The sequence below is a fragment of the Pteropus medius genome, unplaced genomic scaffold (assembly GCF_902729225.1).
Source record: "Pteropus medius unplaced genomic scaffold, Ma_sr-lr_union100, whole genome shotgun sequence".
Taxonomy (NCBI): Eukaryota; Metazoa; Chordata; class Mammalia; order Chiroptera; family Pteropodidae; genus Pteropus; species Pteropus medius.
The window spans coordinates 46,146,695-46,160,462 of NW_024344378.1; the positions used below are offsets into that span (position 1 = coordinate 46,146,695).

The 13,768-nt window shown below is 42.0% G+C and overlaps 1 protein-coding gene across 6 annotated transcripts in view; it reads right to left on the bottom strand.

Annotated features, from left to right (window-relative positions):
- Nucleotides 1-7,798: 7,798 nt before the first annotated feature.
- MICU1 (mitochondrial calcium uptake 1) overlaps nucleotides 7,799-13,768 on the bottom strand; it is a 177,588-nt gene continuing 171,618 nt past the window's right edge. For 3 of the 6 annotated variants that reach the window (XM_039872079.1, XM_039872080.1, XM_039872077.1), the window contains 2 exons: nucleotides 12,631-12,720; nucleotides 8,540-8,794 (listed from right to left, as the gene is read on the bottom strand). In XM_039872079.1, the coding sequence (XP_039728013.1) occupies nucleotides 8,634-8,794; nucleotides 12,631-12,720 (251 nt within the window). In that variant the 3' untranslated portion in view covers nucleotides 8,540-8,633. Of the gene's footprint in view, nucleotides 8,795-12,630; nucleotides 12,721-13,768 lie in introns of all 6 variants that reach the window. The other 3 variants (XM_039872081.1, XM_039872082.1, XM_039872078.1) reach the window with 2 other exon arrangements.

Genomic DNA, 13,768 nt, shown 5'->3' on the forward strand with positions numbered 1-13,768 from the left:
TATAATTTTGGAAATCATCAGTATATATAAATGGTATTTAAAGCTATGGGACTAAGTGCACCAAGGAAGTGAGTGTAGATAGGGGAAGAGTAGAAGTTTGATTACTGAGCCTTGTGACAGCCACTGTTTAGAGGTCTGGAAAGAATCCGGGAAAAGAAAATGAAGCAGCGGCTCCTTCACGTAATACAATTAGTTATTTCAGAAAGGAAACAACTGTTTAAGAGGGAGGGAGGGGTCTAACTTTGGCAAACCATGCGGAGAGGCCAAGCAATATGAGGACTGAGAAGTGACCATTGAGTTTGACAATATGGAAGTCAGTGATAAGTGCTAGAAATCTTGACCTTGACAAGATTTCTTTCAGTGGATGGTAGAGGTGAAAACTGTACAGGAATGGATTCAAGAGAGTAAGGGTGAGAGAGAAACTGATTGGTAGTGGAGAGGAATGTGGGGAAGTTTTGTTCTTGTTTTTAGATGAGATATATTATAGCACTCTATGATATGAATTACTTAAGTGGGAAAGAAATTTTGGTAATATAGGAAAGACAGAAGACAATTACAGGAATAGAAGAAGTGGGATCTGGGGCACAAGTGAGGAGATGGCCTTAGATAGGTGCATAGACAACTTACTGATTTTCAGGAGGGGAGAGAGTGTAGCTGAGTACACTGCAGGCCGCTGGTAAATTCAGAAGTGGGAACATGAGGTAATTCTTTTCAAGAAGCATTTATATTCTCAGTGTAGTAAGAAGCAAGGCTGTGCTCACTCTCTGGAAATTTCTTTACATCCAGCCTTTCTTTCCATTCCCACTATTCCTTTCCCAGTGCAAACTCTTATGACTCCAACTTGGCCCGATACAGAGTATCCTGGTGATGAAGACATCAGCCCCTCCTTAATAAAAGAGCCCCACACTTAGATAAGGTTAAGGTCTTCACAAATTGATAGGTCCTTAATATCTGTTAATAGATAAACACCGGATTCCTTTCAAATAGCCTCTCTGAGGTTTGTTGACCTAGGACTGCAGCATCCACCTTCCTCTCTCCTGCTGTTAATGTAAGAAATGTCCAAACCTGCAGAGAATTTTTAGGAGAGTTTATTTGAGCCCAACTGACAATATTGCTGGGAAGCAAGATCTCAAGTGCTCTGGGAAATGACAGTTTTGTAGTTTCTTTTATACATTTGGAATTTAAGAGGGAACATAGGATGATTACATGAAGATGGGAGAAAGCAAGGCAGGGATTGGATTACAGGATAGTTAACAAAATTTTGTGCTCTCTTAAGGGTGTTAGCTTTCCAGGGGTCTGAAAAAGAGGCATTTCAAAGGTGTGTTAACCAAGATGCACAAAAACAATGGACAGGGCAAAGATAACTTTTACTAGAGAAGTTATAGGCCAGAGGCATGACTAACCAGCATGACCTGCCCAGTTAGGAATTTATGATCAGATTCCCCCTATGAGATTACTTTCAGTTAGATGTATTAAAGTGCCCCTTTTTCGTCTATACTGCTAAGTATCATGAAGTCTCCTCTTCTATTTTCTGAGTATCATAAGGCCCCTCTTATCCATCTGATAACAGGTAATTCACTTTGTGAAGAAGGTACACATGTGTGAAAGGTGTGTAATTTTGTTAAGGAATTGGACTGTGATTGCCCAGCTACTGGCTGGTGACCCCTCCTCTCATTTCCCCCAGTGCACACAAATAACAAAATCTTATTTAAATTTTATGTCTGTAGTTAGTAATTTGGCTTGGTTGGCAGCACCTGGAACACTAAAGATCTGGATAGGTGGGCTGAGTGTGTATGTAGTGGGACCTCTTTATGCCTGTTTTCTCATTCTTCTTCCCTCCCCTCTGCTGCTGAGCTGGGTCTCTGAACTATTTCAATTCAGAAAGGTTCTGTTGTTTCCGAAGAGATTACAAGCTTGAGCCTGAATGCTGGTCTAACCAGCCTCCATGTTATCACTCTCTATCTTTCTTATAGATCTTAGTCAAACTGGGTATGTTGTTTTTTGTCCTGGGGCTATTTGACTTTTTATAGGTCCTTCTCAATCCAAAGGCCAGGAAGAGAGCCACACTCCTCAGTTCATGTTAAACATTATAGTCCTTGGTTTATAGATTTAGTTTAGAAATGGAACTGGTATGCCAGGGATGACCTGAAATTATAGTTTCTCCTTGATAGTTCTTTAAATCAAGATGTCATGATATTGATATAAGGAAAAAATTGGAAACTTCTGTCCTGACTAGCTGGAATCATGGTATTTCTGGTAGGATGAGGCTCAAAAAGAGAGACGAAATCCTTAATTGCCTCTACAGGTACCTAGAAGTCACTGGGAAAATGCATCTTCAACTGAATCTCAGCATCTCGTTTTGCTCCTAGAGCTGAAAACTGCCTTTGTATTAGGTGACTACTAGCCTCCAGATTTCTCTCTTCTGGAGAACATCAAGAATTCACAGTCTGACCTTAAAATGCTTTAATCTTCTATTGTCTTTCCTCTTCTCTATAAGATACAATTCTCCCACCCCTATATATCTGCTTGCCCTCCTTAATTATCTTTTCCATCTGTCCAAGTCTAACTTGTTCTTTAGGGCTCAGCTTAAAATCTATCTTCCTTGTGAAGAGATAGAATTCATTTAATAGTCAGATGTCTATCCTGAAAGCCAGGCACTGTGCAGAGATTTAGGGATGTGGAGATGTGCCATGAATAAAGGACAGAACCTGATATGAAGGTGTTCACAGTCTAGTAAGGGAGATAGATATTGAACGAATTAGAGGACAGTGTGCTAAGTCCAACAGTGGGACTGTGCGTAAGCTCCAGAGGAGGCTCAGAAGAGGGAGCTGCTGGTTGTGTGTGTGTAGAATTAGAAAGGCTCTCTGGGGGAGATGACATCTGAGCCAGGGTCTGAGTCTGGAAAGGGCTTCCTTCTCCAAGAGCTCTTCCTGCTTTGAATTCCCATAGCACTTAAGCCTGGCTCCTCCATGGACACTCACCTTCACAGCCCTGCACAGTCGGCACACCTGTCTCTAGCTAAATCAAGTGGAGAGCTTGCCTTCATGTTCCCCGTGGCCTGAGCACAGGGCCTGATACTTAATATGGGCTCAATACGTATTTGTTAAATGAACCCCAGAGACAAGTTTCTTTCTCCCCACTTAATCTAGAGTTTCCCTGAGCTAGCTTGAAGGATAAATTTCTTCCTAAGTCTTCAGAATTGCCAAGTCAGTGGGGTATCCTCCATATCTTGTCCTTTGCTCTTTTGTTCCCTGGCTCCAACAGTGGCCTTTGCCGCTTCCCTCCACATGTGACCCACCAAGCCCTTCCTTTCAGAGATCCCCAGGCTCCAAAATCTTTCCTGGAAGAAACTACCCTTATTGACTAAATTATGGTATACAATGGAATACTCTGCAGCTGTGGGAATGATTGGGAGGCTTTCCAATGTATGCCTTTTTATGTAAACTTTATTTTGGAACCATGAGAATGTTTACCTATGTGAGGAAAAAAAAAAAAAGCGAGAACCCAAATCTCACAATGAGGATGATGAAAATTCACCTGAGTGTGAATGACTGATAGATAATTGAATTTTCAATTTGGCTTCAATAAATTGTTGAAGGAACATATGAATACTCCCCCATAGCATCTTTGGATCTTCATTTTAGTCCTCTGCTCTCTTTTTCTCCCTGGAGAAGGAGTTCTTGACACCTAAGGAGGGCCAGAGGCTGGAGACTGGAAAGATAAGGGTACAGGGTATGTGCAGCTCTTTCTACCAAACTGTCTGTCTCAGGGATACCCCACCAATTACAGGTTCTTTGAGTCAAAGTCTTTTCACTTTGATAATTTCTATTCCCATCTTTCCTTGGGGAAGAGATGGAGCTGGTATTAGTATTTTACAGTTGGGAAACTGATTCAGACTTTGTGTTCATGGTTAGTTGGCCTTGAAATTGGGAGAGCCCAGGTTTTCAGGAGATCCCCAAACCGTATCTCCACCCTAAACCCCCTTCCTGGGTCCAGATTCCTGTGTCTAACTTCCTACTAGATACTTCCACCAAGATGGCTCTCAGTCACCTCAACATGTTAAAAAATGGCCTCATCATCCTCTCTTCAAACCTGGTTCTTTCAGCTTCCCAATCCCACTGAAGAGTCCTGCTATATCCTCAGTTACCTAAACAGAAATCTGGGTTTCACCCTTAATTGTTCCCTCTCCCTTACCATCCTCCAGTTTATATACCCTCCCCCTCTCCCTCAGGCTGAGCTAAACATCCCCCAAATCTGTTCCGACTCTCCACCTCTGCAGCCATCCCCCTAATCCAGGCTTCCAGCATCTCTTAACTGGGTTATTACGGCAGTCTCCAACCTCGATCCCACTCCAATCCGTCTCTGGCATTGCAAGCAAAGTCCTCATTCCAAAATGCAAAGCTCATTATGTCTTTTTCCTGCTTAAAATCCTTCAATGGCTCCTAATTATCATTAACATAAAAATCTAAACTCTCTATTGGGGCTTACAAGGTCCTAGAGGATCTGGTTCTTTTTTTTTCTCTCTCAGATAAAGCCATGTGGGTTTGGTATTTTTTGTTGTAAGTAGATTTTAACTACTGATTTATTATAGTTTTAGTCTATTCAGATTTTTAATTTTTTCTTCTGTCTGGTAAATTATATTTTCTAGGAAACTATCCATTTCAAATTTATTAGCATCGAGTTGTTCCCAATATTATTTTTTAAATTGCTCTAGTATTTAGTTACATGCATTTAAAAATCATATTTACTTATTTTTGCTCTTTTTTGTTTGTTTTGGGTTTTAATCTGTTTTTTCCAGCTTCTTGAGGCAGATGCTTAGCTTATCAGCCCATCATCTGTAATTAAGTATGGAAATTGTTAAGAAGTTTGTCTCTTTAACTGTGTCTCACAAGTTTTAATATCTAGTAGTTTCATTGTCATATTCACTTCTAAGCATTTTAAAATTTCCATCATTTTTCTATAACCTATGAGTTATGTTTTAAATTTTTTTTTTTTTTTTTTTTGTGAATGACTGCCATCTTAATTAATTCTTGGGTTGCAAAGTCACTCCCCAGTCTGTGCTGGACACTCCCTTGAATGTCGTTTCCTGTGCTCTTTGGCCTTTGGACTTTTGCACAGTCAGTACCCTCTATCTGGACACTCTTCCCTCCTTTGTTAATTCCTATTCGACGCTCTGGTCTTGGTATTTTTTTATTAAAAAAAATAATTTCCTCTGCAAGCCTGCATTGAACCCCCGAATCTATATTAGATGGCACTTCTGCTTCTCCAAGTACTCTCGTTGCAGCCTGTACTTAACTTTACTGCTTCTTTTCTGTTTTCCTCACTAGAATGCTAACTCCTTGCAGACCTTGCTGAGTGCCTGGCACATGGTAGGTGATCAGTAAAAAGTTGCAGAATGAATAGAGTGACTCATACCCTCTTGTTTGCTGGTAAAAATTCCCATTCTGGATCCACTGAGAACAATACGTGGCATTGCTCCTTTCTTCATCTCAATTATAATCATATCCATAGTGTCTCTCTTTATGATTATATTCCATCTCTGGATGTTCATCTCACCCCAGCCCATTCCACCCAGGTCTCTGGGAGGCCCATTCTCAGGAGCAGAGCTGAGGCTAGACTGGACTCAAGCAGCCTTGCCTCCCTCCCCTGCTCCAGGCCAGTGAGTTGCTGTGCTAAGCTTTCTTGCCAGTAGGTGGCACCTGATACCTGCAAGCTGAATTCTGTCTCTGCTCCCTCCTTCCTTTTCTGAGCTGTTTGGAGAGGATGTTCTGGCGGGGGGACCTGGCTCTTGGCTCCCATGCTGCTGTTCCTTCTTCCCTGCCTGGTAGCAGTCATTGTCTGGATGGCTCCTTTGTCTTAGACTCCAATTTGGTTCAAGTGCATGTGCTCCAACTAGAGCTAAAACTAGGTGGGGCGCTAAAAGCTATTAAAATGATTTTTAAAGAGCATGCATGTTCTTAAGCCCATCTCCCTTAGTAACCTCCCATATTCTTCCTGCTTGTCCTTGTGGATGATGCTTACTCCAAAGTCAAGGAAGCTCAGCAGCCTGGGTCCCTTCTGAGTTTCCTTCCCTCTCCAAAGCCCAAGAACTAGAACTGGAGAAAGAGTTACTTTTGTTATTTAAAAAAGTAGAGAACAACAAAAGCAGAAAATGGCTGTGGGGCTGTGGGGAGAATTTACTGAGGTAGTGCTAGTATCACTTTGACATTGTCTGAGAGTTATTTTTAAATTAGCTTTTGGTGGTGAACTGTGTCTTTGATTGTATCACTGTTTGGGTCTGAACTTTGTGGGTGACAATCTCACAAAAATTACATCGATTACACCAGTGTTGTTATGGGTGGGCAAGTGATCCTTGAGAGGCAAAGGAGGGGCTACCAGTCTTGTCTGGAAGAGGATTCATGGAAGGCTTCTTAAGGAGGGGACAGTTTGAGCTGTCTTGAAGGAAGAGGGGAAGGTTATTCTTTCTGGGTAGAAGAAACAATCTGAATAAAGAGGGAAGCACAAGTCAGCCTTTTGTATTCTCAAATGCCACACTCTGCCTACTAAAATCGTCTTGGCCTATTCATTATGCCACCTTGCTCAAGGACTTCCTTGGGGGACCCTGGCCTCTTCTGGGTGACTTGTACCTCTCACCTGCACATTTACCCTATTGTGCCAAAGTGTGGCTGTCCTGTCTTCTTGAGCACTTGGACCTCTGCTTCCTCAGGCACTCCTAGGAGCGAATGGAGTTCAGTTGGAATTCCATGTACCTGTGATAAGGTGCCCTTGACCCTGGGTTTCAAGATGTCATAGGTGAGATCTGTACCCTCTCCTGCTATGCTCTGGCTTTCAGCTCCGGTGAACCCAGGTCAATCAGCAGATCTCTCCTTGTAGGAGAATGAATGTCCCATGAAGTCTATGACGTGAACCTTTCTTTCAAGCTAGAGAAATGAAGATCTGGGAAGACAGTGATCTGGGGATTCTGGGATAGTTTTAAGAAAGGCTCATTTTGCTGATGCCTCAGTTCTGGGGCAATGAGCAAGGCAAAGGCTACACTTGGGTCCCAGGAATACATACCTCAAGAAAGGAAAGAGTGGAAGACAGATGAGATAGGTGAGTGGCAAACTCGTTTGAGAGATAATCTCTTCCCAGAAAGGATGTGAGAAGTGAGGTTGTTAAGTTGCTTTGGAGAAAACGCTGGGGTTGGTACTGTCCTCGCAGAGCCACAGGTGAAGACGTAGGCCTCTGTTCTTCTTTGCCTTCTTCTCTACCAACTTCCAGGCCTTGCAGGAAGCACTAGGAGTTTGGAAGCTGTAGGAATTCTGGAGGAGAGCTGAAGGAGAGGCTTTTAGACCTGGAAGAAATCTTAGAGCCCATTAAGCTCAATCCTATCTGTCATTTTACAGTTGAAAAAACAGATGGGAAATTACTTGCTTGCTCAAGGCCACACTGAGTTAGTGGCAGAGTTGAGTCCATATAAAACACTGGTTACTGTGGTTCTTAAAACTTAGGTCCACCATGCCAGATGCTTCTCATATACTCCACCACTCCATCTTAGTTCCTTATCATGGGCAATGACTAATCAAGGACTATGTATGTATGTTGACTCAGGAGGAAATGCTGTCCGAACTATGCTAAGACAATGCCATCGCTAACTTCCAAGTCCCCTCACTTCTTGTTTGTGCCTAAAGTTGCCTTTCAACAGGAACAACCAGACTCTGGTGAAAAGAAAACAGGTCTTCTGCTAGCAGGATCTGAAACCCAGTGGAGAAATGAAATGAAAAGGGCCCCAGAGGATCCTAAAATAAAGGAGACAAGAGCCTTTGTATAGGTTTATTGCAAACTGCTATAATTAAAGTGATATTTTACAAGTGTTTAAGACAGAGGGCAGACAGGCTCCCGAGCCAGGCTTAGCTTCAGAGACACATTCCCAGAGCAAAATGGCACGTGCAGGGAATACGAACTCAATCACTGCTGCTCATTAAGCACAGAGTTGCATTGGAGTCTTCTTAGGGAGCGGACAGAGCCAGTGAGCAGCTCCTTTAATTTTCAAATCTTGCTCCATTCCCACTGTGCACATCGCCTTCCTGGAGCAGGCCTCTGAGCCTCCTTGGGGACTGACACAGATCCTTCCTCTGGCCCAGGCTTCCTGCCAGTGCACAGTGGCCCAGTCATCCTTATTATCATTCATCACAGACATCCTTTTGCCTGCCAGAGGTTTTCCCAGCTTGTAGCTTAAAAGCACCAGCAGGAGAAAAAGCAAGGAATATTCTTATTAATAGAAACCCACAGCATAAATGACTTGGGAACTGGGTATTTCCCAGGATTGGCAGATAGCTGTGAATGTCCTTGCATTCTTTGTCCATAGGGTGCTTGACTGGGTAGTGCTGTTGAAGGTGCCAAAAGTCTGACTTTTTAGGACTTATTCATGTTTTTGAAAACCTACGGGGATAATCATTGGGCAGAAATCCGAGCCTAGCAGAACACTGGGACGGGGGCAGGATGGAGAGGGGAAACTGGTTGAATCCTGAGGTCATTCTCAAAAGGAAGGGAACACTCCTTCCAGAAGGAGCAGCAGGAGAGGCTGTGCCAAGGCTCTGCTAAAGGGGCCAGGGTGCTTGGGTGGGGGAGGTGGCTCCCCTTGCCGTTCAGGATTACTGTTTGGGCAAAGCGAAGTCCCAGGCAGTTTCTTGTGCACATTTCCACATGGCCTGCATGAGACGGGTGAAGCCCATGTCTTTGGGCTTCTCCAGGCCTCTCATCAGTCGTTGCTTCATGATGGAAACAAATTCCTTATTGCTCAGCTCCCCATTGCCTAGAGGAAGAGGCAAACACAGCAGGGATAGATGAGAGGAGGTCTTGGAACAAAGACACTGAGAAAAATTCCATTCTTCACACAACGTGGGTTCTAAAGCCCAGGGCTCTCTCACAGCCATTTTAAATTCTCTTGGCTTAAAATGAACTGATTTGCTCATTCCTTGATGTTTCCAACTGCATGCAACTCAGTGACAGTTTAGTGTAGCGTGACAAAGATGAATGAGATTATATGTCGGGTCTTGTGCTAGTGTTGTGAATAAAGAGATAAATAAGACTTTGTCCTTTGAAATACTCTCAAGTTGTGGGAGAGACAAATACATTATCTCAATAGTGTGGTAAATGCCATAATGGGTAAACAATGGATGCTACGGGGTACAGAGGAAACATATTTAACCTAGGCTGGGGGGTGGTGCAGGTACAGATCAATAAAGGCTTTCTGGAGATGACTCTTAAGTTGGATCCCAAAGGATGAACAGGAATTGGCCAAGTAAAGAGGGGTGAGATGGAGGAGGCATTCCAGGTAGTGATAGCAGCATAAACAAAGGCATAGGCAGGGAGCAGCATGGCTGATGGAGAATACAAGTAGTGAGGTGTTGCTGGACACACAGAGGTGGGGGCATGGCAAGTAAACTAAAGAGGTGGGCAGGAGATAGGTTTCCAAGGATCTTGCATTCTCTTTAAAGAGTTTACAGTTTATCTTCTATGCAGTGGAGCACCAGAGAAGGACTGGAAGTAGGGGAGTGAGATGTAGTTAGATTTCCAGTTTGAATAGATTTCTCTGGTTAGATATATGGGGATGGCACTGGAGAGTGGCATAACCGAAGTATGGGAGCCAGTTAGGAGACTATTGCAATGGTCCAGGTGAGAAGTGAGAGCTTTTCATGATGAAAACCAAGATCACAATCTGGCCCTGGGTTAAGCCCATTATCTCATGGCTTTCCGTCCCACCCTATTCAGTGGCAGACTCTCAGGTCTGGAAGAAAACTTGGAGAGCATCTGGCTTAACGAAAGGTCACCTCTCAAGTCACATGGAACAGTAACCACTCCAGCAGAAGACAGTTACCTTCTAACTAGATGCCCAGGAGTAAAAAGTCTGCTGATTAAAAGAAAGGCAGCCATTACCGATGGTATTAAGGTACTAGGATACCAGCAAACAGACCTCTCTACTAACGATCAGTCTGGGAAGAGTGGAAAGAGGGAAAAAATGGTTTACTTTTTTAGAGAGTACCTGAAAACCGAAACTGATCCAGGTTTTCTGGCTGAAGAGAGCACCGGCAGCCTCAGAGATAACCTCACAGCAAGATTAAACAAGCAAACAATAACAGGTAAAACCATCTATGATACTAGAAGTCAGGAGAGTGACTATCCTTGGGAGAGGAAATGACTGGAAGGTAGCACCAGGGGGCCTCCGTGGTCCAGGTAATGTGATGGTTCTGGTGGTTACACAGGTATGTTCGGTTTTATAAAATTACTAAGCTGTACACTTAACATATGATATTTACACTTTTCTGTATGTATATTATACTTCGATATAAAAAGTTTAAAAGTAGCCTGGCTAGCCTGAAAAGTAATCAGTCATATGGCTTATTAAGAATGTAATCTAAAGAACAAAAAACTCTAAAGAAGATTCTTAATATTTTGTATTAAAAAAAGAAGCTTAAGATGAAAAAAATCTGAGGTCATTTCACTTAAACTACCATGGAATTTATTTCCTGCTTCCCTAAGGCCAGAGCTGACCAGTCAGACTGGCTTCTGTTGCCTCTGAACCAAGTATATGACTGAATGTCATTTATCTGCATGTATGAGACCTGTGAGTACAACTCTAAATTCTGTGATGAGTAAGCCTGTTTGAAACTTGGAATTCTCTGTCCTCTGACATTCTGACCTAAGACCTTGCACTGATAGAAATAACAATGGCCTTTTAATTTAATATATACTTCTTTTTTTTCTGTAGATTTAGAAAATAAGCCCCAGAGGTGTCATATGATTTTCTTAAAGGTGGTTCAAGTAGGTAGTGACAAAGCCTGCTTCTAAAAGGTTGGAAAATCAAACACCATTTCCCAGGCCTTCCCAGGAGAAGAGGTGAATGGTGAAGCTGGCTGCCTTTATTCCCATATTCACTTCACAGACCAGCTCTAGGATGTTGACTTCAAAAATTATAAAAATAAATGTTTTTTGGAAAAAACTCAAACCACCTAAACATGATAGAGTAAAAACAAAATCTGGGGACAGTTAATCTCTATAGCAGTGCTGTTCATCTGAACTCTCTTTGATGGGAGAAATGTTTTTTATCTGCGCTATTCAGTGCAGTAGCCGCTGGCTACATGCGGCTACTGAGCATTTGAAATGTGGCTAGGGAGACCAAAGAACTGAGTTTTAAAGTTTTAATTTAAATTTAAATAGCCACATATAACTAACTACTGGTATCATATGGGACAGGGATGCTTAGAGAATGAGCCACCCCTAGCGGACGAGGCCATCTCCTTATCCTAGCCCTGGGACTTCCTTTGATTCAGACCTCGGCTGTGGATGCAGGTGGCAGATTTAAACAACTCAAGCTCAACTTAATAACTTACATCGCTTAAGTTAATCAACGATTGTTATGTGCAAAGTACTATCTTAGGTCTTATGGGGGAAGGTCCGATGGGGGAAGTACTATCTTAGGTCTTATGGAGGAAAGTCCATCTTTAAAAAGCTCACAATTTAGTAGGGAAGATAAGGCACATACACAGAGATAGAGTGTAATGTAGTAGATAATGCAGACAAACCGAACCAAATTAAGGAATGAAAAAACCAGAGCGATTCATTATACTGGGACCAAAATGAAAACTTTCATATAGGCAGAAGCTTTTGAGCTGATTCTTGAATTCCATTAGCCTCGTTTCCTGGAGGAAGATGAACAATGAATCCTGACCCTGGGACAAGCAATGAAGGTTACATAGGAAGGAGGCAGCACAGCTTTGACTCAAATCCTGGTTTTGACATCTACTACCTTGGTGATCCTGGGAAAATTATTCGACCTCTGAGTCTCAGCTCCCTTATCTGGAAAATGTAGTTAGTAACAATTCCTACATCAGAGGATTAAATGAGCAGCTTAGCTCAGTGCCTGGCTCATAGTAAGCACTGAAAGAAGTGTGAGTCTCCATTGTGAATATTATTATTATTATTATTAAAGTGGGAGTCTCCATTGTGAATGTTGTTATTATTATTACACAGCTTGCTGCTTAGTAGATTAGGATTATTATTATTATTTCGGCCAACATAGCTGAGAAATAATGCCAGAGCAGAATGAGGATCTCTTAAATGGGCTAACTACAGGGTGGTGACAGACACAATAGACCATTGTAAGCTGGAATGCTACGATGGAATGTGAATGACTGAAACTGTGCCTTTTGGGAGGTGAAGAGAGAAGTACCATTTTCTTCCAAGAGGCATTCAAATACCTGAGTGCTCCTAATCTACTAAGCAGCAAGCTGTGTCCAACATTTTTGTTTCCATTTTTTTAAGCTTTTATGTTTGAGTTTATTGTTTATTTAATTTTTAAAACACTACTGTAGTTTAAGTGTTTCCATTTTTAAGATCCTTATGGTCATAAATTAATTTAGACCTATAGACAAATTGGAATTACAATAAAAAATAGAAAATACAAGCCAGGACCAGGGGTTATATTTCTCAATGTCATGACACTGAGGACTGAGCTCTTGATATGTGAAAAAGGTAAGCTGACGAAGTATAGGCTAGGACACTGGGACTAGTTCATTGTCTGCAAGGCTCCATTAGAAACAAGGGCAGTAAGGCTCAGTTTTCCCAGCTGACTCCGAGAGCTCCACTCACCATCGCAGTCAAAGAGTGCAAACACCACATCACACACATGGTCTGAGAGTTCCACTTTAGCCACTGTTCTGGCCACTTGCTGCATGGTCACTGAAAGAAGAAAGAAAGAGGCTAAATTTGCATAGCAGAGCAACTGTCATTTTGCTTTCTCGGAATGGGAGGGATAAAAGTACTCAGTCATGATAGAGTTTTCAATTCTTTTCTATTGCTGCCATGCTTTAGGAGGTATATACGACTAAGTAAGAATGGCTGATATTAAGTTCATAGAGACAGAATGTAGAGAAGAGGTTACCTGAGCCTGCGAGAAGGAGGAATGGGGAGTTAGTGGTAATGATATTATAGATCTCTGTTTGGGGCGATGGAAAAGTTTTAGAAATAATGGTGATGGTTGTACAATATTGTGAATGTAATTAATGACACTGATTTGTATACTCGAAAATAGTTTAAATGGCATCTTTATGTTATATCTTTTACCATAATAAAAAATTTAAAAAGTGAAAATCCACATAATATTTGAGGATGGGATTCTAACAGTCTAGAGCACACAGTGGTGGCCTTTCTAATAAATTATTACCAGAAGTGTGCCTTGAAAAAATATAAAGAATGTCTGAGATAACTATAGTCTCCTTATTTGTACGTCTCTCCCACTGGAAAGAACATGATAACAAAAAGACAAGGAAATAACCAGGCAGCAAAAGGAACTGGAGGTGGGGAATAAAGAGGCTTGTCTTGGGATGCTAAGGCTTCACCCTTCGGTTACTGATTGACAGCTAAGTACCTGCATGGATGAGCTCCTTGCCCCTCCTCCCTACAAGTTTTCCACCAGCCACTTTGTCCTTTCCAACTGTGCCCCTTGGGATAAGCAGTGGACCCCATCTCACTAGTTAAGTATGCGAGCTTTTTTGTTTGTCTTTTTTCAGACCTCAGCAGAAAATCTCTTTTCTCTTGCCATTTTCTCTTTCTCTGACATTTCCTGTTAAACATTAGCAATCATGTAAGAATTGGGTTCTCAGGAAAAAAAAGCCAGGAAAGACTAGGCAATTTTCACTGCCTTTTCTCCCATTTCTCCTGATCTAGCTACATCTATAAATTACATACACATATATCATTACAAATTATGTTATTGTTTACAGACATA